At 40.5% G+C, this 22,946-nt stretch overlaps 3 protein-coding genes and 2 long non-coding RNA genes across 6 annotated transcripts; 4 read left to right on the top strand and 1 right to left on the bottom strand.

Moving 5' to 3' along the window:
* Positions 1–375: 375 nt before the first annotated feature.
* On the top strand, positions 376–1,954 carry LOC103981631 (uncharacterized). The gene has a single exon (XM_009398381.3). It carries the CDS (start codon positions 1,173–1,175, stop codon positions 1,749–1,751), a length of 579 nt encoding a protein of 192 aa, XP_009396656.2. The 5' UTR covers positions 376–1,172; the 3' UTR covers positions 1,752–1,954.
* Positions 1,955–3,023: 1,069 nt separating this feature from the next.
* On the top strand, positions 3,024–4,394 carry LOC135617410 (uncharacterized). 2 transcript variants are annotated; one of them, XM_065117548.1, is made up of 3 exons: positions 3,024–4,028; positions 4,119–4,161; positions 4,256–4,394. In XM_065117548.1, exon 1 carries the CDS (start codon positions 3,211–3,213, stop codon positions 3,922–3,924), a length of 714 nt encoding a protein of 237 aa, XP_064973620.1. In that variant the 5' UTR covers positions 3,024–3,210; the 3' UTR covers positions 3,925–4,028; positions 4,119–4,161; positions 4,256–4,394. The 2 variants fall into 2 exon arrangements, with proteins under 2 accessions (XP_064973620.1, XP_064973621.1); XM_065117549.1 differs by lacking the exon at positions 4,256–4,394 and having other exon boundaries at positions 4,119–4,250.
* Positions 4,395–6,727: 2,333 nt separating this feature from the next.
* On the top strand, positions 6,728–8,067 carry LOC135616164 (protein RGF1 INDUCIBLE TRANSCRIPTION FACTOR 1-like). Its single transcript, XM_065115349.1, has 4 exons — positions 6,728–6,905; positions 7,002–7,247; positions 7,332–7,472; positions 7,556–8,067. The coding sequence occupies exons 1-4, from the start codon at positions 6,765–6,767 to the stop codon at positions 7,880–7,882; spliced, it is 855 nt and encodes a 284-aa protein (XP_064971421.1). The 5' UTR covers positions 6,728–6,764; the 3' UTR covers positions 7,883–8,067.
* Positions 8,068–10,490: 2,423 nt separating this feature from the next.
* LOC135616337 (uncharacterized) lies at positions 10,491–11,689 on the bottom strand. Its single transcript, XR_010488328.1, has 3 exons — positions 11,416–11,689; positions 11,286–11,335; positions 10,491–11,202 (listed from the first exon to the last, which is right to left on the bottom strand). It is a non-coding gene; the product is annotated as an uncharacterized LOC135616337 (long non-coding RNA).
* A 1,217-nt stretch (positions 11,690–12,906) lies between these two features.
* On the top strand, positions 12,907–20,362 carry LOC135617409 (uncharacterized). Its single transcript, XR_010488736.1, has 2 exons — positions 12,907–13,268; positions 14,824–20,362. It is a non-coding gene; the product is annotated as an uncharacterized LOC135617409 (long non-coding RNA).
* Positions 20,363–22,946: the final 2,584 nt, after the last annotated feature.

The following is a 22,946-nucleotide window of genomic DNA, read 5'->3' as shown; positions in this document are numbered from 1 at the left end:
GTGTTGCTTGTAGCCAGAAACAAGAAGCTCTTTCAGAAGAATGAAGGTGGCAAGGCAAAGTGCAGGCATAATACTTACTGTTCAGGTCGAGTGGCAATCATTGTCATGAAAGCCATGTGGCTTAGATTACCAAAAACAGTGATGAAAGCTTCACACGATCATATCCCATGCATCAGTAATTATCGTTACCAACGCAAGATCAATCACATCATCTACGACCGGTTCAGAAATTGGTTCAGTTGTTCATTGCTGTAGCCGCCACACAACACTGCTGATTTGAGAGAGCCAAAGAAGATGATTTCATTCAGAAAAAAAGGCAACATGTAGCTTTGACTGTTCCTCCACATGGCATGCCCATCCAAACCTGTCATGGATTCACGGGAGGGCAGGAAGAAACCACGGCTATGAGAAGCAGCCGACATGAGTGTTTGGTGTCTGCCTCTGCCTCTGCCTTTGTCCCTTTCATCAACTCCACGCTCTGAATTCCATATGGCGAGAAGACCCACAACGTCTCCTTTTTCCACGCCGTGATTGCAGCTTCAATCCCAGTCCAGTCCGCACTCCGCTTTTGGCACCATTCAACTTCATACGCCCACCACCTATCGAGTGTTCTCCTCCGCACTCGCATCGCTTTCAGTGTGTGGGTGGCAAGAGTCTGGTAAATGTCCACACCAGAAGAGAAAAGAAACCGGCCTCTTTGCAGCTTGCACATGGTAGAGAAAGGTCAAGTAACTTTTCCTTCCACACATCTTCCTGCCATACGTGATCCACTGCAGCACCGGGATTGACAATCTCATCACCATGGCAACTGGACATCACTAGAGTTAATAGCTGTTGATCAGCATCCCAATCCATCATCTGTGAGATGATAGATGACTACACTGTTATGATAGCCCAGTTGCAGATCTGAACACAGTATCTAATCCTCGATGTTGGCAGTTTTCTCTGGCGTTGCTGCTATTCTTCATGCCAAAGAAAGCCACATGAAGAGATTCCAATTCCCATGCCTTCATTGATGGGTCATTCTGCCACCTACTCCTTGTGACATGCATCCTCTGCTTCCATAACATGTGAAATCGGAAAGAAGCCAAATGGAGTGAGCCCTCCACCCTTCATCTTCCTCCCTATAAAGCCAGTGGCAAGCAGACCAGTCTAAGCCGGAGCATAGAATCATGGACTGGTACTCCTGGTTGTCCAACTCCAGCCTTGAGCCGTACCTTGTTTACGAGTATGGGCTCCTGTTGACGAACAACGAGCTCGAGGAGGAGGACATAGCATACTTCGACCATTCCTTCCTCCAGAGCATGGGCATCGCCGTAGCCAAGCACAGGTTGGAGATCCTCAAACTCACCAACAAGGACAGGAGGGTGCCTCCACTTCCTGTCACCAAGCTCGTAGCAGCGATCAGGCAGTCCAAGAATTGTCTCGCCAGGTACCTCCGCACGCTGTCGCGTGCCAAGAGTCCGGCGATCTTGGTCGTCCCAACGACTCCATACGGCGACCGCTGGGGAGGGGCCATGTTGAGGAGGAAGACGAAGCTGGCGCTTCTGAGGCAGGGTAGGCTGATGATCACCGACCGTGGCATGAGCATCGCTCGTGTGCCTTCTCCATCCCACAGCGCTAGCCCGATGTTTCGCAGTCACCATGACCAACGCTACGCTGCAGCTGCTGCCGACGATGATGGGTACTGGGAGACTGCAGTTGGAGACATGAGGTGGGACGCCATGTTTCAGAACTTGAAGCCCACATAAGAACTGGTATGCTGCATGTGACCTTTCTCATGCTGTAATCAAATCAGGAGACTTCATGATCTTGCGAGGCTTGTGAGTTCGATCCACCATTCCTGGTGGAGGAGAAGAGTATATTTCTTTCCACAGCTGAAGTCATGATGAGAACCAATCGATGTTAACCACTGAAGTAAGATAAGTAAGATACCAATATCAATCTGTGCTCAGGGCAAACTTATTCTGCATTCAACTCGATCATTCATAATTAATCAGTTCATAGTAATTCATTGGAAACGTACAAAAAAAAAACTTACTGAGTCTTCTTCGACACAGATATCATCTGATTGAGCGACCCTCAACAAAACTTTGATTCATACAATGAATGCAGGTGCAGAAGTCCTGTGTTCTCCCAACCTCTGATACTACACCACCAGATACAATATTGTGCCTGCTCTGCAGAGTACAAGCCATGTGATTGTGAGGCCTACCCTGATGGATGTTCAATATTAATGGTTTTTGTCTGCTCCTGTACATTCTGTATCCACTCTCAAACCAATAAACCTTCCATGATCCAGCAACTATATATTCTATATTCTTCTGGCTTTTGGCCATTCATCTCCCATATCTTATAGACAAGGAGGCCATTGGATCTCTCTCCTCTCTGTTTGCATCCATGAAAATCCATGTTTACTGCCATATTTAAGACACATAAGATATAAGAAACATATCTTATGTGGACAGAGTTGTCATTGGTGGCTGTAAATGGAAACATATGCAAGAACATATGAAGTAAGAAAAAGGCATTCCATTGTTTGTGCTTAAGATTAGATTAGCAAATGTGATGGTATTCTAAGATTTCACTTCATTTCTTCAGACAGGCTACTGGCTATTTTTAGGTTTAAGAATACAGAATAGAGTTTCAGTAAGATTTTTGACTGCAAGCTATATAAAGCCTTTTTCTACAGAAACAACTCCAATTTATAATCTCCATCATGCACATAAATTACACTGACAGGCTGTGGAAAATGATGTCAAAAGGATTGTGATCATCATGCATTCCTAAATAGCTCACGAAAAAATGTATTGAAGCAGAATACACAATGATTAATGCATACCAAGGAAACTCACCGATTAATTTCCATTTTTCGGATGCAGGGGGCACAAAAATTAAAGCATGCCACTGATTGATTTCCTGATTTCCTGTGAAGCAAATTTGTCAAAGCCACTCTACTCTGTGGATACCAAAATTAAAATATTTGTAAAAACGAAAAAAAAAATTATTTGCCCATACCGATCCGAGGACACGTGGCCGCTTATAGATACCATCCAAACCGTCGGCCCATGCTTGCCTAATCCTCCATGGGTTTACTCAAACGCGGGCCGGTTTACGAACTCAAAACCGGTCCGATCAAGATATTTCTCGATAAAAGCACAAAGCGTTAGTCTTATTTACCATCTTTGCCACCGGCTCTTGTGCTCGTATATGGCGGACGGAAGCAGCCTTAGGTTTGGCCGAGATAGCAGTCGTTCCCAGAATTCTCCGTCCCAACCGTTGATGGCGGCGACGAGTTATAGAGGGAGGTACGGCGGGGGCCGTGACCACACCTACTCCTCATCTCTCAGGCGATCGATCTCGCCGTCCGGTGCTCTGCGCTGCAGCTCCGCTTCCGCCTTCGCTTCCTCCTCCGCCTCTGCCTTCGCCTCCTCCTCACCCCGTTCGAGCGCTTTGCTCCACCGCTCCGCTTCCCTGATCCGCGTCATCTTCGCCGGGCCTTCCCCGTCACCGCGGTCGGTCCGATTCGCCGTCGCCTCTTTCCACGGTAACCATAGTCAGCAAAAGCCGGCGAAGCGGCCGGTCGTCGGCTCCAGCGATGGCGGCGGCCAGAGAAGGATGTGCATGTGCTCCCCGACGACCCACCCGGGTTCGTTCCGTTGCAGACTCCACAAGGGAATCGGCGGGCGGGCCACCGCCGTCGCGTCGTCGTCCTCGTCGCTGTCTATCCGGCTGAACGCACGGCCGTCGGCGATGACGAACTCGCTGGTGCGGATCGGTGCGGTGGAGGGCGAGTGGGTGCGGCGGTCTCTCGCCGCCCTCACCCGTCCCTCCTCCCACCAGCAGCGGCGCCGCGCCGCCTTCGAGCCCCGACCCAGCCGCCTCTCCGTCATCTCCAAGGCCGACGACGACGATCCCCGATGATCGCCGATCTCCAATCTCGAAACAGATCTTAGCGCTTCGTTCCGTTCCCCAGCGAGGCTTCACCTCCTCCCAACAAGATGGAAATTGCGGGGGAATATTAATGGGTAAATAAATATTTTAAATTTTTTTTGTTTTGTTTTGTTTTGTTTACACGCATGATGAACCCCGAATGGATCTCCTCCGTCCATTTGTAGATACTCTGCTTGCTGCCGTTGATGCCTATAGAACGGAAGAGAGGTGTGGTTAAAACGTCATTAAGCTGTTAATTATGTTTGTGTGCGAATGTTTCAATTGGGAATCGCTAATTATTCTGATTATTCGCCTTATGCAGCAACGTTAGAGAGAGCTCTTTATTCGCCTTAATTCCAATTGGGTCCGCAATTCTTCTCACCGTCCGCCTTAATTATCCGGTAACGTGACGGCTCTTTTATCGCTTATTTCCGTACAGCGTGCAATTTCGTCTATATCGAAAATAATAATAAGAGCTATTTATAATTTCCAGTAACGTGATAGCTCTTTATTTAGTAGTATATAATAAGAGCTTTAGTATTTCATCTATATCGAAAATAAATTCATTCATTTGGATGCCACCTCACCTCAATGTGCTTGTCCTTGAAATATAATAATGCACTGCATTATGTGCTTCACATGCAACAATAAATGATGAATGAACTTGATGTGTCAAAGAAAGAACACTTACTTGAATAGAATAACAAAACAACACTATCATTTTCCTCATTGCCTAAATTATCTTTAACTTCAGTCATGTCATCAGTCTTAAAACGTTTTCAGTATGTAGTGATGTATATTGTATATTAAACAATTATTTGTCCAAAAGGATGGATTTCAATTCATCTTTATCCCCATACACCCATCAAAAAAAATAAAAGGAAAGAAGAGAGAGAGAGAGAGAGAGAGAAATTATTCACCCAGAAAATGAGAGGGGCCATTAATCCTCGCCAACCACACATCATGTTGATGGAGTCAGTGAGCTGCTTACCCACTCTTCCATCTCAGAAGCAAACATGAAGAGAGTAATAAATAAGGTGAAGGAAGAACATCAAGTGTCAAAGGATAATCTCACAGAAACATAATCAAATGAGTGATGGAACGAATAGGATAGGTTTCTTCAACGATATCGCCCAAGAATCCAAATTAAACTCACCAGTTCTCCTACAGAACCAGAGAAGATTCAACTTTCAGATCACCAGAACATGGCCAGTTGCATACATGCAGTTTTCCAGACTTCAAAGAGAAGCTACTGCCCATCGATGGCCAAGCTGGATTAGGCTGACATGACACTTACCGCATCTACTGACCCATCTCCCAGGTTAAGAAAACAAATGGGCCAACGAGAAGAAATAGCTTCTGAAGTCGGTATGCTTCCAAGTCCAGTAATGGCTGAATACAGAGAAATGGTGATGACCATTCGACGGTGGTCTCTCAGAAGAGTGTCACTGTAGGTGTCGTTGGAAACCATTTGATGGTCAGCAAAAATCTGGAGAAAAGATCACTTGGATATCGACTCATGCTTGTTACGATGTTCTTGGACCAATGATTTCTGGAAGAAAAGACAAGTTCCGCTTCCACTCGATAACAAGGTCGGAGTAATGGATTGATTCGACCTGATTGATACAAGACACAGTCGTAAGACTGAAGCTTTCGATGGAGAGCTCATCATGCGCACACGAACACCAAATCAGCACTGTCACGTGAGAGATGCGGACTAGTGTGCGTGTGTCTGTGTTCTTGCGAGAGGAAGGATCTCGATGCACACGGGTGCATGCAAGCTGCACATGGTAGGGCTCGGGATTCTGTGGGCTTTCCACCATGAAAGCTGCCATGCTAGGGGATAAGAAAAGCAAACGAGTCAGTCTGAGATGCTGGTCAAGACCGACAAAGCGGTGTCCCGAATCACAAAGCCATCGACATCTTCTTCTACTTCCTCTTTCCTTTTCCTTCCTCGTTAGAGCCACTTGCTTTCCAATCTGCCATTTATTACACCCATGCATGTGCTCGAGCTACAATCCTGAGATCGAGCTCTTGCAACTTGTAGATCCGCAGATACTTTGGGTTGGAGATAAAAAGAGGAGGTAGAAAGAAACCTACGAACTCTTGGGTGGCTGAGTTCACAACATGCATCTGTCAGATTGATGTACTGAAAGTGCAAGATCATGATGTTGCGGTGTCGGTTCTGCAAACTCAACATTGATGTTTTGACCACCCATATTAAATCCCACTTCTCACCCTGAGAATACCTCGAAAGGGGCTTTAGATGCTTGCCGTGGAAACCCACCCCACTCCTCCCCCACCATATTGCACTGTCTGCATTAGCTACCTTTGACGCTCTTTTTGAAGCTTTTGAATCCTCCGAAAGACCTCAAGATACAATTTTTCTGTAGGATTTAAATACCTCACTCAGTCCAGCAGTGGATCTGCTCGCGGAGAGAACCCAGGGAAATCCTTGGATCATCATCTCCTTGTATAAATGACTTCGAGTTCCAATGGAGGACTCGACATTAATCTCCCTCTCGTATCGATGTAATCCTAACAGCTCTGGAACGGTTGCATATACTCGTAGAAGACCAAGGCGATGATGTGGTCTTCAGCTGTTAGGCTCGTATGGCAGGAGCAAAGACATGCGACGCCCTTCACATAAGGCTACAGAGGAGGAATCAAAGCTCCTCGGGCGCGTTTGCGCTCCGGCATTAGTTTAAGATGGTGGAGCTCTCAAGCCAAGGCGAGGTTGGACTCAAAAAGGGAGAAGGGAGGATGGATTGCGAGCACAAAAAACAGCGCCCACGTTCCCCTCACCTCTTTCCGGCTTTGTTTATTCCTCTATGCCAATCCCCACTGCTTCGACAAGATGTAGTGCAGCAGTCCATGATGCAAAGATATATACCTCTTCCTCTTCTGTGACCCTTCATAAGTACTCTCCGCTGCCGCGGCTGTCTCTCCAAGCTCCTCTTGCTGTAGCCATGGTAAGTTCATCTTGTTGTAGCCTTAGGATGTGACCGAGAGGCTTGTGTTAATGCTGCGGCGCTTGGTCTGGTTTGAATGCTCTCCTACGTTGGCAGGTGATCGGAAAGCCGGCTTGGTTGCAGGCTCTCGATTCAGAAAAGTTCTTCGTGCCTTGTTCTCATCACGAGCACGCGAAGAAGAACGAGAAGAACATTTGCTGCCTCGATTGCTGCACCAGCATATGCCCGCATTGTGTATCGTCGCACCGTTTACACAGGCTGGTGCAGGTCCGGCGCTACGTTTACCATGATGTCGTGAGACTAGAAGACCTCGAGAAGCTCATCGACTGCTCCAATGTTCAGGTAGGTGGTGGCATTGAAATCGCTGAACAGTGCCGCTACAATTGTTTCTTCGAATTCACGTCGTCTCGATGAATGGTTGTGCAGTCGTATACAATCAACAGCTCCAAGGTGGTGTTCCTGAAGAAGAGGCCTCAGAATCGGCAGTTTAAGGGATCGGGAAACGTTTGCACTTCCTGTGATAGGTGCCTCCAGGAACCCTACATTCACTGTTCTCTGGGCTGTAAGGTAATCCACTGTTCATCGTAACCTTGCTCATTGTCTCAGCAAAGAGTGGAATTCAAATAACACGAGCATGCGCTTGTGGATAGGTGGAGTATGTATTGAGGCAGAAGACGGATCTCTCCCCATACTTGAGACCATGTAAGACTGTGCAACTGAGCCCAGACTTCCACATCCCTCACGACGACGATGAGGCCAATGAGACCACGCACTCAACCATTGTGGAAGGCGACGAGCCCATGGCATCCTCGGATTCTGAGAATTTGAGCTTACCCTGCGCCAAGATCATCCACACCAGCAGAAATGGGCGGCGCTACATCTGTGCAAGATCAGCAACAAGTGTCACCGATGAGGAGTACATGACCGCAAACATGAGCAGAAGGAAGAGCATCCCGCACCGGTCTCCTTTATGCTAAGAGCCAACAATTTGGCCCGTTCCTTTCTTCTTCTTATTCTTCTTCTTCTTCTTCTTCTTCTTCGTCTTCTTCTTCTTCTTCTTCCCAGTTTGTCTAAGAAATTGAGTTCTTTTTTCTCTCATGAAGTTTCAAGCTCTCTATGTACATTATCCGGTGACCTATATGAAGTCAATTCTTCTACTTCATCAACATGACACCAAATATTATCATAGTAAAAATCTCAAGTTAAGATCTAAAATCACAGAAAAACACATCCAATTTCATGAGGATTTATGTCACAACGGTTGCAACATCTTTTGACTGTTTGAAGTATTAGGTCAATGAACAATATATATACGTATGCCATCTTGATCAGGTTAAATCACTTCGACAATTCATCTTCAAAACAAGATCATGTCATGAAAGCATAATCAAATTAGCCAAGGAAAGATCATGTCATGAAGCCTCTGCTTCTCCTCGGATCTTTCTCCAAAGGAAGCTCATGTGTTCGGAAACCAGCTCATGCATCATGAGAACCCATTAGAACAAGTCTGCATGAAACAGACAATGCTGCGTTTTGTCTGTCTACTTTTGTATATACTAACAGGGGGAAAGATGTGGAATCTCATTAAGCAGTCTCATTAGTTTAAGCTAATGGACACTAATAACCAAGGCATGGTCAGTAATCTCGAGATCATGGTGACATACACCATATTTCTTCTCCTCGAAGAACTCTTACAGTGAGTAAAAAATTGGACTGACTTGTCCTGACCCTTGTGAGCATATGATTCAACACAGCTGGAAAGCTTGGGGAGGAGTACTTGTGTGCATCATCTCCCCAGTTTTTATGTACTTCATACATTAACTCCCGTTATCAAAGCCTGGAGATGTTTGTCACCCTTCCATGATGAAGATTAGAGACAAAGGTATCAGCTTCAGTAAAGGGAAGGCCCACTTTGACTTTGACTGAAATCAGCCAATAACAGTAACTCTTGTGAGCTATTGTTGTTCATCATTTCACTTAAATGTTGAGAGAACAGCATGTCCTGACATCTGAGCTCATGAAATCAGTATCTCTTCTAGTTTATTATCTACAGATGGAAGGCAGGAAGGACTCTCAGCCCTACTCATCTCTGATATATTCGGTCAAACAACCTAAGTAATCTTATCACTTGGGAGCAACTTGTTTTTGAATTTGTGAAGCAGCAACTTGTTTCTTGTTCATGATCTTATCACTCATAAAACTACATCCATAATAAATCTTTGTAGGCATTTTCCTATTACAGAAGCTGTATAAAGTTTTTAAGGATATATAACCTGTTTCATTAGCAATAATTGTAATTGCAATTTTTGATGACATGATAGATATCTTCCACCAAACTCAGGTGGTTCCTTACAGATGATGGAGCAAACTTCTTGTTGTTGGTTGTTTGATTATATTCTTTCTTTCTTTTCTGTGTTGATAGTTGGACATCTTTTTGTGGGTGGTCTGGATTGAGGTCAGGAACACTTGGATGTTAGCTGATCTACTACTCATATTGTTGATGTTCTCTATGACATTGCATCATTTTCAAGTCTTATTTCTCAATGGTAGATTTTTTTAAGATCAAGAACAAGATCACAAATGCCTCTTTAAATGACCAACATTAGCCAAGAGCCAGAAAGTGATCTGAAAAGCTATTTCCCATTTCAAATCACTTGAAGAAAAAGTAATACTGAGCATTCTATTAAGCCTTGTGGATAGCATTGCAGGAATCTTTTCAGTACATTTTGTAGAGTATATTTAGTACATTCCTAATAATTCTAAGTATGTATAATTCAATCTGAAATTATAATTCTATTTATAACATTTGTGGAACATATAATATGTTAAAGATATGCATGTGTTATATGAAAAAAAAAAAAGGAAGGAAAAGAAATATCCTAATCAATGGATATAATAAAAAAATATATGAATATGAAAAATGAAAAATCTACGAAATAGGTCTGAACATTACAAGTGCTGATGCTGCAATCACCTGTTTCCTTGGATTTGAAGCACAGTACAAGAACACCTTTCAGATAGATATTGTGAAGCCCTCATTGTCCTCTAACAGGAAGGAAAACACTGACAATAAGAAGAATGACCTTATAAATCTCTAGACAATAATCTCCATTCACAAGTAATTCCTTGGGTCATGCAGAATTTTTGGTGATTATGAAACATGAAATGGAGAATTCATGCCTCTGTTTCTTTTTATTATATAATATAAAAAATCTAATGTTGACATTATTTATGAACAAATCAACTGTCTGTGTACACATGTAGTAGAATTCCTATTATTTTTGCTTTGTCATGATCATAGCTTGACCGGTATTCATCTCATTTAGACAGTTTGCCAAGAAGCCTCCCAACATCCATCTCCAAGATCACTTTGTTACTCAATTGAGTTTGAACTAACATCCATCCTATCACATAAAAGTAGTCAAAGCCACAGCAAATGGTCTGCTCTTCCTGTTTTACAGTCCATGCATGGTGAAAGAGATAAAAAAATAGTCCATGCATGGTGATGCCCACCTCTCAATAGATTCAAGGCCACAATACACCTACTCCACTTCAAGGTACACTTCTTCCAAAGTCAAGCTGCATTGTGCGAAGCTAGAAACCTGGAGCATTTCCTGCAACCCTGTCTTAAACTTGTTCATGCTGTGCATGTGTAATGTGTGCAGTCGATGGAGAGAGAGTCTCAGTCCTGCTTTCTCTGAGTAATTATCTTTGACTAATGTTGCTCTTTTGCCGGAGACTTTCCACAGTTCCATCTATGTCTACTTGATCTCCATGTCCCACTCAGTTAAAGCTTGTCTTGTGCCTTCTGTGACAGGCATCATCGAGGAAGAGAAGGTTTCTAGCTGTTGTTTTGTGATCAAACCTGCATATTATTATGTTGATTATGTATGTGAGAGTAACTCCAAGAAATTTTCATCTGCTGTTTGGCTTATCATGGATCTTTACAAGACAAGAGAGAGAAAAAAAATAGAAGCTTTCATCTGAGAGAAGTTGAGCAGATCTAGATTTAACTTAAAATGTGTCAAAAGTAATACAAAAAATCTCTTTTGTAGTTAGTCCTCAGCAGCTACCCCTCCAAAAAAAGAAAAAGGAAAAGAAAAAAAGGGGGAAAACGTGGAGGAAAAATCTAATGATGCTTAGACTTGTGATCTCCAGGCCCATAGTAATCTTCATGAATTCTAGGTATCCTTTGATCGGCTCCTCCTGCATTATCTGTATCAGAGCAATGCCCATTTTCTCTGCACGGAATCAGTGCAGCACCGGTTCCTCTTCTTGTCATGGAAACCTTCTTTTCCTATCATCAAACACAAGTAAAACCTTTAGAACATGGAATAACAGTAGCAAGGAATCATCATAGAGTGATAGCACTACACTTACAGGGAGTTTGTGGTTAGAGCCTCTGTGGTTTTGCCTCTCCGAGTGGATCCCTAAGTAAAGAAGATGGTTAGTTCTGGTGGATAAGAACACCTTCACCTCAGATGAAACTCAAACTCAGCGTTAGCTTTACCGTGAGCTGTGGATAGCAGCAGTAGTAGCAAGAGGACGAAGGCCACTGTGGAAGAAGACCTCATCCTGAGAAGTCTATCTAAGAGCTAGCTTCAGAAACAAGAGGGAAGACAGAAGAGACTTGAAGCAGTGATGTTGGAACTCTGTGGAGGCATTGATAGGAGCTGTGAGGAGGAGGGATGGTGGTGTCCTTTTAGTTATATACATCGATTGTCTATAAAAAGACAGCCTTCCTTCCCTGATCAATATTATTATTATTATTATTATTTTTTTTTTTTGGCCTTCTCATGACACTCTCTCGAGGGCTGCTGTCTCCACAAACTGTGGGTGTGGTTGATGTTGCAGGCCTTGAAGTACTCCCAAAGAAACAAATCCTGGAGTTGAATCAATCAGCACTAAATCATTGGCTCCATGATGCCATGGACATGGAAAGCTCACCTGGGGAAGCATGCGGATGGGGAGCAGGAGGAGCGGCACGAGAAGGAACTCGGTGGGGCTCTCAAGCTCATGGTGACAAAAAGGTGGCGACTCAATCCAGCATTCCTGTTCTTTTCCCGCAGCTTGTCCCCGGTTTGCTGGGCAAGCAGGCAGATTAAGTGGAGGCCAACCTTGGCCATGGCAGACATTAATCTCTTAACAAAAACATTACTTGTTCCGTTCCTTGATGTGTGTGTGTGTCTCTCTCTCTCTGAGAGAGAGAGAGAGAGAGAGACGGAGAGGGAGAGAATGTTCTTCTAATGGTGGAGAAATGCTTTGCGTATCATCCACAGCCAAGTTAATGTGATTAATCAAACCGATAGATCTCCACATGACAAGAGGAGATTCAACATTACTGCAAAAGTTGACAAGAAATCAAAAAGAAAAATAAAAATCTATCATTTTTTTCTTGTTTTTGCCTTTTTGGACAGGGAGATTCCTGAACGGATGATGATGGTCTTCGCTCATCACAATCCATCAAAAGGTGATTGATTGATTGATTGATTTGTCAGCCACCGCCTGTCAAATTTGTACTCGGAAGAAAATTAATGTCCGACACTCTTCTTTGTATGATCCCGTCGCAGGCAACATAACCTGTCACTGCACTCCCATGGCTGCTCCGCAGACACCGAGGGACGGCGTGCTTTCGGGTTCGGGTTAGGATCATCTGACATCCAAATCCATCTCTCTCGTTCTTAGGAATTCAAGTCAGTTTCATCCGTCATCGGAAGTGGATCTTGGATTTAGATTCGACCCGATAGTGCGAGTGGATATGCTATGTAGATCCATCTCAAATTTCGAATCGGATCGTTGGTCGTACAACCTTCCATCTCCGATCTCGTTCCTTCGTCTTATCCAAACGGGAATCTCAACGACCTAAAAACCAGCGGCAAAACCGCATCGGACGGCTCATAACGCCGCGGATGGATCCCATGTGGAAGTTACAATCGTGTCGCACCCGTTAAGTCTACCTACGTGTTCATCGAGTCTAATATGGGACCCACGATAGCTCATCTTCTTCCCCGTCGAATCGCCAGGGGAAGAACCGAGAGAAAACAAGGGTCAGATGGGAGCAGAGCACGGTGGTCGAGATCGATAAAAGAGAAAGAAAAGCTTTTCTATATTCTTCTTTTTTACTTTCTTTGCTGTTTGTTTCTCCGATCGATCCCTCCTTGTCGTGGTCTCCTTCTTGTTTCTTCTTCTTCTTCTTCTCTTTTGTTCTTTGGCTCCCCGGTGGTGGGACTGACGTAACGGCGGAGTAGAAGGAGAGATGAGAGCGGTGAGCGGCGTTGGACGATTCGTGGCTCGCCAAATGCGTGGGCAGCGCCGCCGCCGTCGCAACCATCGCAGGCCCCTGCGCCCGCATCGGAGGGTCAGGTATCGCGCTTTCTTCTGTTTGAGGTTTCTTGATCTTGTTGGTGCGTCCGTTGGGTGCGTTGGGAGCATCAAGAACTGATCTCTTTTCGTTCTTTCGGGTTATGAGGGTTGATTCTCGGGTTTTAGGGATAGGGTTTTAGCGGGGTTTCGCATAATGCTTGCCTTGTTTTTGGCCATTTGGTTCTCGTTTGGTGGGATCCCATGCGAACGACATCGACGCCCGAGCTACATCTCTTTACACAATGGAGTATTATCTGGGAACTCACTGGAAGCAGCCGGCAGAGGAATTCACTAGAAATAGACCAACATTATCGAGCATCGTGTCCTTAAAATGCATGGTTCTTAACCATCGCACCACATATCAAGGTTATAAATTGCTGTTTGGTGAGACCTTTGCCAATTTTTTTGATGAAAATGCTTGGCGAAGACTAACCTTAACCGTATAATGCCAAGATCCTTAGATTGGGCTAATGAAACCCTTTTGTAATTGTAGGAACTAAGTACCTCTGTAACATGCACAAACATGTGCTCTCAGCCATGTGATTAAATGACAGGAAACATTGGAGGTATGCTGCGGCAATAGGGTCCACATTATTTGTTGGGTAAATGCATGACCTATGACCATGAGAGGGGTGCCTAAGAAATGTGAATGATACATTTGTCAGTCCTTTGATTATCTCTTGTATAAAATGCAGAACCAGGGCTAAGCTTATCAGCGGTTAGTACAGTTGTTAACTTTTATACGGATAGAGTTAAGATTTTTTCCACATTGTGTTTGCAAATGATTAACAGCAAAGGGGTATGGACTGATACTCTAGGGAGGAATGAAAAATAATGACATGATATGCAGATTGACATTGTGAGGAGTGAATTGTAACATCAATTCATTTGAAGACAATGATACGTACATTCTTACCATGATATGGACTCTGTTGAACTAGCTCGCGAACAATCATCTAGGTGTCTAATAAAGGATTTGTACTGACTTCTATAAAGAATGGATGAGCTACTTCAATTAGGTCAGCTAGTGCCAATATGCATTTAACTTTCGATGTTCAAGCCTCACGAATTATTTCATTTGAAGATGAGTCTCCTGTTTCCCATAACAATTCCCTCTTTCTTAGAGGACATCCCTTTGTCTTCTGCAGAAAAAATGGTAAGTACACTACTTGTGCTGTATACTCAAAAAACGGCTGACTTGCATATATTATTTTTTTCTTTATTAACATCAGTCATCTCTTTTGACAATGTGGTTTATATATAGTACACCTCTCACTGATGCTTTATCTGGCTCAATTTGTTCAAAATAATTTAATTTATGAGAGTGCATTCTGATGACCTCATTTGACATCTGATAGTTGGAGAATTATGTATGGGCGACGCAGGACTTTTCAGAGTTATATGCTTTTGTCATAGTTCTTGCATGTCTGCTGAGAAAATTGTTTGCGTGGTAGCCTTATAAAGAACATCAGAACCGTGTGATTGTTATCGTGTTGCATGTTTCTTTTATCTCTCACATGGAAAGCACTGTCTTCTTCCCATGATTCTTCTACAGCAATCAGGATCACAGTCAATTAACCCTGGTGAGACTATCTGGAGACTGGAACGAGTATATCACATTGGTGCAAGCAATGCTAAGGGGTAACTGTCATGTCCTTTGAAAATATTTTATTAAAGAAAAAATCAAAGACAGGCCAGGTACTTTTAACTTGTAATTGGAGAATTAGTTGTTGTTTTCAAAATTTTCTTTTTTGGAATTTTGGGTGAATCTTTCATTCATTTTACATTTTTACGTAAACATATTCTGCAATTTGCTTCTAACTAGAATTCTATCATTATGTTTTACTGCATAATAGATGTCCTAACTTCCATTCTTTCTATTTCTGATTTATGCTTGCATTTTCTTCCATGCAAGTACTGCATAATCTGAGGCAACAGTTTCAACAAATGTTCTTGGAGTCAGGTTTAGAACCAAATTAGTTTTAGACTTACAATCAGTTTCTCTTGATAAAGCAAAGCCTGTGCATTATATGTGGCAGTTTTGCAACATTATTTCTCCTGAACAAATAGATGGATTACCCATTTCTTACGTTAGAGTACTCTGCAGCATGTTAAATGAGCGTCTGTAATCTATGTGAGGTATCTGAACACTGCTTTGTTCATGTTGGCCAACTCTACAGTTGTTCGCTTGCTCTGCTTTAAACTAAATTGTTGGCTCTACTGAATCATATTTATATTTATGCCTCTGATTGCTCAAGGATATAAGCATCACCCTTCACAAACACATGGAAATTGTGTTACTGTATCCTCTTACACACATCTGCCAAGTTCTTGCTAGATCTGAACTTCTATTAGCTGGCCATCACTAAGTATGAATGTATGCCCTTATTATAGTAGCCTAATCTGTCTGTTCATATACACTCTGGTAATAGAATTGCGAGAAAATATGGCTGATTCAAGTCACTTTAGACAGCATTTCTGGTCATGTTGGCTTCCTCTTATCAGACTGGATGGTGTAGGAAATAAAAAATGGATAAAATTTTGTGATCTTATGATTCAGATTGTCATTCCATGGCTATAACATGGAGCTTGATAGATGTTTAGATAACATGTCTGATTCAGAAGTTTCTTTATGATTGATAGATGTTTTATTTTGACAAATTTAATAAGCAGTGGACGACAAATGAATGTTATTTATACTGCCACCATGATGCTTCAGATTAAGCAACTGCATCCCCCCCAAACGAGGCATCAAGCTAGAGTATATGTATGATAATAAAACTAGCAACTTGTCTTATATCAAATCAAGGAAGTAAATTTGCTACATGCAAGCACATAGCAAGTGAACATTGGCATGTAAACTAATTGAGGACAAGCCTCTAAGCAACTTGAAATTATACAGTTTGGAAATTTTCCTAAGAGTTGTGCAGGATAGTTACAATATAAAGGTACCATATTTTGGTACTTGCAGTCTTGGTTTCTCATTGCACACACTTGTTAGAATTTTGAAGCAGATCTTTGTTGCCCTGTGACTTAGATTATGGTACCAGAAGATAGTGTATGAGAGTGGTCTGGTGGTTCTTTGACAAAAGATGTCTTGGTTCCAAAGCTGGTAATTCTCCAAATTAATTTGATTATGATCATTCCACGAAAATACAGATTGTGCCAAAAAGATTAAAAATAAATTTTCTTCTTTTTTCTTTATAAATTTTTCTTTCTATTTTTATTAGAAAAAGAAGATGAAATAATTATAATGGATTTAAAATGAAAATTTATTCTTAGATAAATCAATTATGAAATTCTTTTGTAGAGTGTCCGATATCTCTTTTACATCTTCTATGCGAAAATATTCAATTCTCATAAGATCTTCTTGACTCTTATTCAAAAGGTCCAACAATGTGTGTATATTGGACCTTTTGAGACAATTATAGGTCCTGGAAGGTAATTCTGATTGGTCAATAAAAATACATTTCTGTACATTCAATATACTTTACGAATAGAGGAATACATAGAGTTGAATATAGTAAAATAAGAAATTGAAAAATTTTGTTGAAATTGTTCGTTTGGAAATTTTCCGAAAAGCTAATTATAGGTTCTTTTCTCCATCGGAACAATAGGGCCGTTATGCTTATTGCTAAACTTGTTGAAGAGATGAAATAGAACCAAGGCCTATCCTTTTGATCAAAGGTTGAATCGATCATTAGAAGAAGAATTAGGCCAAAAATTAGGATACATTATGGGAAAATGAAACTTCCATGGAAGAGACCTTGTTGAATAATATTGGGCAACCAGTAACATCAAGGCATTTGGTGGATCTTGGAGCTGTGCAGAACATATGGACAAATTTGTACCGCACCATCCATACACAAAGGTAGGACACGCTGTGCGGTAGAAATCAATAAATAAGGAGCAGGACAACGGATTGCAGTGGCACAATTTGGATGTATGTAATCTTTTTACAAGAGAATCCTCTGAGTTCTGTACAAGTTATCATGCCTGCTCTATCAAAAAACCAGCCCATGCAGGCAGTGAAGCAAAGTCCTATTTGTGTTAGTCCTCAGAAAACTCATTCAGATCTATGAAGGGGAAAAGAAATTGTCGATCATCATTTGGACATTGATGGTGTCAATCACACCGGAATGTGTGCAGATCAATCTGTTGCCTTGCCATGTTTCTGGGCCAACAATTCTGTAAGCCACTTTGGTGATGTCAGCTGTAATGACTTCCCATCTGAAGCATCTCTAGCTGATAGGTATGGTGCTTCAAACATCGAATTGAGGCTTGGTCAGCCATCTCAGGAATGCCCTATTTTTGCAAGTTCATATTCAACATGTGTGATGGAATTTGGAGCTACCTGTAACTCAGAGAAGCCACAATTGCATCAGGAACTAAAGCAACAAGGTAAAACCGATCAGCGACATTCTTTCTTTTTTTTGTTTTTGTTCATGATTCAGCATCATGCCTAAATGATCTGGCCTTTTAACTTGTAGATGACACCTATTTTTGCAAATCTATACGAGTTTCTGGATTATTTTTATACTTAAATGGAAGAGAGCATGAGGATTCTACACCACTTTATAGGAATAAATGAAGTGCAAGTGAAAATGTGTGAAGTTGCCATGATATTTAGATTGCACTGCTGTATAATCATGTAGAGATTTTCCTTTTATAGTCAAAAGATATGCAGGAACATCAGTGAAACACTGCAATTTTATATAGAACTGTCATTTTTAGAAACAAAGTACAAAATTGTTGTACATCATATACAATGAAGAGGGTTCATATTCAAATTTGCAAAACAATTATTTGAGTTCTTAATGACCCAAGCTTTTCCATTGGCATGCAAGTGTTATGAGGATGTTTAATCATATCTTCCAATGTAAGGTGAAAATAAGGGTTGCATATTATTTAACAAAACCCTCAATTTTTCAAGATGCCCGGAAAGGTTTGGGGACTGTAAGTGTATTACATCCCATGCTCTCTTACACACTTCAACTATATTCTTCGATCTTTCGCAACCCATCTGGTTTAGCAACTTTCACTGACCTATTGTGGCATGCCGTTAGCAGTTGGAATGTCCCGTGCATCAATCACATAGAGAATTCTCTATATGATTACCTTCTATAGGAAATCTTCACTGAAGATGTACATTATCCTATTATCTATTAATTTTTGGAGTCTCACTGTGCCTATGGTGATTGCAACTTTTTATGGACTATGAGTTAGCCATTGAAATGTCTTAGCGATATCCTTGATCACTTAAATGTCTCAGTGTTGTGTTGTCGGAAGTAATATATTCGTTACAAACAATCAAAGGGATGGAAGCATTTGGTAGTACAAAAATCGGGGATTCATGCTTTAGGTCTCTATGCATCACAGTTTATTGCATGTGGATCTTTGGTTACTAGCTGCAAACTAATTTTAACCGCAACCCTCCTACCTCCACCGCAACCCTCGTACTTTCACCACGGTCCTCCGCAGCCCTCTTACGTTCACCGCAGCCCCCCATCTTCCCACCTCTTCCCTCTTCCCTCTTCCCTCTTTCCCTCTTCCCAGTTCACTGCTGCTAGGAGTTCATGTTCACTGCTGCAATAATTCGCAGCAGCCCCCCATCTCCCCCCTCTTCCCTCTTCCCCTCTTCCCTGTCGTATTAGTTTACTGCTGCATTAATTTGCATGAATTCATTGGGTCTGTGCATTTTTTTGTTTGAAATCATTAGGAGGTAGAGGTACTGTGCATGCATAAGATACAGCAACAGCAGCTGCCTTCTTTGCTGTAGTGAATAAGGATAATACGGATTATTATTGCTATTGCTGTAGTAATTAGTATTACTTTTTAGTTTTTGGATTGTCATTGCAGCTTTAGAACCTTGAATCATGGCCACTTCAGATGAATCATCAGTGAGAAACTCAAAAAAAGGATCCTGCATGAAAGTATAGTTATTTAAAGGATCCTAACAATTTAAAATCTTTTGGTGGAAATGAAGAAAAATATAAGGATGTCTTTGCAATCATTGATAAAAGATAAGAATGTCAACTTTATCATCCACTACATGCGGAAGGACATCTTTTAAACCTATAATTCTTTTATAAGAACCCTTCAATTGAATTTGATTTAGAAATTGCAACTAAGTTATATTAGTGTATTGCAAGATTGGTTCCAGCATTGAAGTTCAAGACAAGATCACAAATGAGATATCATTATATAAGAATGCTGAGGGTATGTTTGGAATTCTTATGGCAATATGATCAGGGGCTACTAAGTCTCTAGATGTTTGTAATTTTATATAATTAACATTATGTAAGTTTTAAAAATATTTATTATTAACAGTTGAACTTAAATTTGCACCTTAGTGGTAAGGTTATTTGGAAATAATATACCAAACTTACGGCGATTAGCCATTAAAATTTTGAGTTTGACTTATAGTGTTACAGGTTGTGAGCGAAATTGGAGCGTTTTCGAGAATGTAAGTATCTAAAAATATTTTAATTTTAATTAATTAATTTTTTGATATATTGATATAACTAAATGAATTCTTAATTTGTATTTTATATATGACAGATTTATACAAAGAAAAGAAATCGATTGGTGCATCGATGATTACATGACCTTGTGTACATCAAGTATAATCAAACATTAAAAGCTCATTGTAATTCATGAGATAAGATTGATCTGATATCATCAGATGATATAGATGATTCAAATGAATGGTTGGTGAGGGAATTGAGTACAAATTTGGAAAATGCTGAAGATGGTCTTGTTTTTTATATGATAATTTGACATAGGGAGATATAGTAAGAGCTTCAAGAGTTGGAAAAATAAAGAGTTACACAAGACAACTCATGAGAACAAAGATGAATGCAAAAACCTCAATCTCATCGATTGCAATTGTGGAAGAGGAGGAAGAAGGAGATTATAAATCACCTACAGAGGAAGATGGTAACAAGATTGAAGATGATTTGGATTTTAATTATCTTTTGATGTTAATCTTGTTTTATTTTGTCATTTTTGCTATTGGATATGGACAATGTAATTTGGTACTTTAAATGACTGCAAGTTTGATGTGTTACTTCAGTTGTGTTACATTAGTTTTAGTTTGATGTTAATCTTGTTTTATTTTGTCATTTTTGTTATTGAATATGGACAATGTAGTTTGGTACTTTAAATTATTGCAAGTTTGATGTGTTATTTTAGTTTTAGTTTGATGTTAAAGTTATTTTATTTTGTCATTTTTGTTATTGGATGTAGAAAATGTAGTTTAGTACTTTAAATGGATGCAAGTTTGATGCATTATTTTAGTTTTAGTTTATTGTTATTTATCATGATATATAATTTTTAAATTATAATATTTGGGAGCATCTCGCTTCGTTTGGGTGAGCGCCTAGTGCCTCGAGCATTTTGGGACCATGATACCTTTTGGTGCTTATCCCTTTTGACTATATTGGGCCATCATCTAAATTATTTTCTGATCACTTGCAATATGTACTTGCCTTTAGTTCCTCTGAACAATTAATTAAATATTTTTAACTAATGCTGTAGGCAAAACAAAACAGCTATCAGTGTACTCTGACTGTGTTGTCAAGGATACAAAGATCCTTATGTCATAGTGGTTTGATTAGAAAAGGTGAGATATTTTGTGTTGCAAAATGAGTAAGCTGATTTGTCTTTTTTTTTTTGGTATTTTAGACTAGTCATATAAGCAGTCTAGGCTTCTGAATATTGTTGGTAAATGATTTGATGATGTTGAATATTCTAGCTTGTGCGTTCGACTAAATTATTCTGTTTAGTTTCTTAATCTTCAGAAAATAATAATTTAAACATTTTTGCAATAAGTTATAACCTTTATATCATGTGTCCTTAACCTTCTCTTAAGTTATGCTAATAGTTTCCGATCTAACAAATGCTTATGTGCATTGTGGCATTTGTGAATATTTGTACTTTAAGCATATATTTTTCTTTGGATTCAATACTTTTGTTTTGGTTGTAGAATCTTTCGAGGTAACGCTTTTATGTGGCTCTGATCTACTAGAATCTTTTGCTACCCCTGGAGTCTGGATACTTGATCAGGTGTCTATCTCTCTTACCATGATATTGTTCTTTTGTTGATCAAAACTCAAGGAACTTGTAGGAACCTATGGCTGTGTTCATTTAGGAACCAATTTTATTTGGTTGATTGGAGAAGGATTTACATCAAATATACTGCTTCAATTTAATGTGACCAAGTTTTTCTCGAGTAGTCGAGTTTAATGTGACCAAGGTTATTAGAATAACTTGCTTTTATTGATCAGTTAGTTTTTGCACACCTTATGACTTTAGGGGTATTTTCCTTTTGATTTTTCGCTAATCTGACTATTGTAGGGTTCTTGTCAACTTTGATTCTTCAAATTTTTACATGCATTGATGATCCTTTGCCTGGACTTGCCAAGTCCCTCGAAAGTAACAAGATACCCACTAGCCAAGATTAGCTTTGGAACAAATTACAGTTCAATAGCTTATTTGAGAGGTCCTGGAGATTCTTCCATTTTGAAAATGATACCTAACATGGATGGTTGGTTGGATTTTCAAACTCCTTCATTGAGTTCGGACTATCATTTCACCTTGCATCATAATTATTTTAGAACATTGATCCGTAATGGGCTCAAAGCGTCGAGCCGGTGACATTGAGCTGATGCGGTTCATGAACCCCAGTGGCTTTCAAACAAGGGCTACTTATACATTAAAAAATTATATTAATATTCATAAAATTATGAAAGTGAAATATTTATGTCTATTTACTCAGATTATATCAATAAAAATATAAAAATAAAGAATAAAAAAATAATTTTAATATTTTAGTTGATAGTGACGAACGATGATATCGTTGGGAACCACAAGTGAACTGTTGTGTATGAGGAGAGCAATGACGAGAGGTGAGGTTGCTCGACAATTACATTGACGATGGATACGATGACGTACTTAACATCGAATTTTCGGACCTCAATTTTCTACGGCCATTGGAGATGTCCATCGAGAGCTCGACAATCACTCTCCTGCTAGCTTTTCAAAGCTATCCTTCCCGATTTCAAAGCTATCCTTCCCGATTGACGACACTGTGGTGAATATAACTCTTTCGACAAGCCCTCATCTCCCCTTTTTTATGCTCATGCTAAAACTGATACGATAGCGAGGCTCTGGCAATCCTAGCTTCGGGTTGAGCGATCCACCCAATGAGTCAGTGATGAAACAGTCACCATTTTTATCGTAGATGCCATGACGACCACCAACATTTGTGTCGACGCCAATGTAATTATCGAGATACAAAAGGACTGTCGATGTAAATGTCGAGTGACCCTTTTGTTGCTCGACAACTACGTCGAGACAATCTAGATGAAACAATCACCATAACAACCACCTGTAGCCTCTAGCAAGGTCACCGTCTACAATTACCGATTGGAACGTTAAAATTATTTTTTTATTTTTATTGATAAAATCGATTACATTATAATAAATGGATTTAAATGTTTAACTTTCATAACTATAAGAAGGTCAATATAACTTATTAAAATGTAAAGATCAATGTTTAACTAACTCTATGAGGTGATATATAATTAGCCCTCTAAATAAAAATAATAATTATATATTTTTTTTAAATATCCCACTTTCAATTTGTTATACATATATTATAGATAGCCTTGCGGT

The sequence above is a fragment of the Musa acuminata genome, chromosome BXJ2-7 (genome assembly GCF_036884655.1).
Source record: "Musa acuminata AAA Group cultivar baxijiao chromosome BXJ2-7, Cavendish_Baxijiao_AAA, whole genome shotgun sequence".
NCBI classification, from domain to species: Eukaryota; Viridiplantae; Streptophyta; class Magnoliopsida; order Zingiberales; family Musaceae; genus Musa; species Musa acuminata.
Note: the sequence above shows the minus strand (reverse complement) of the source record. Positions and strands in the feature narration are given on the sequence as shown.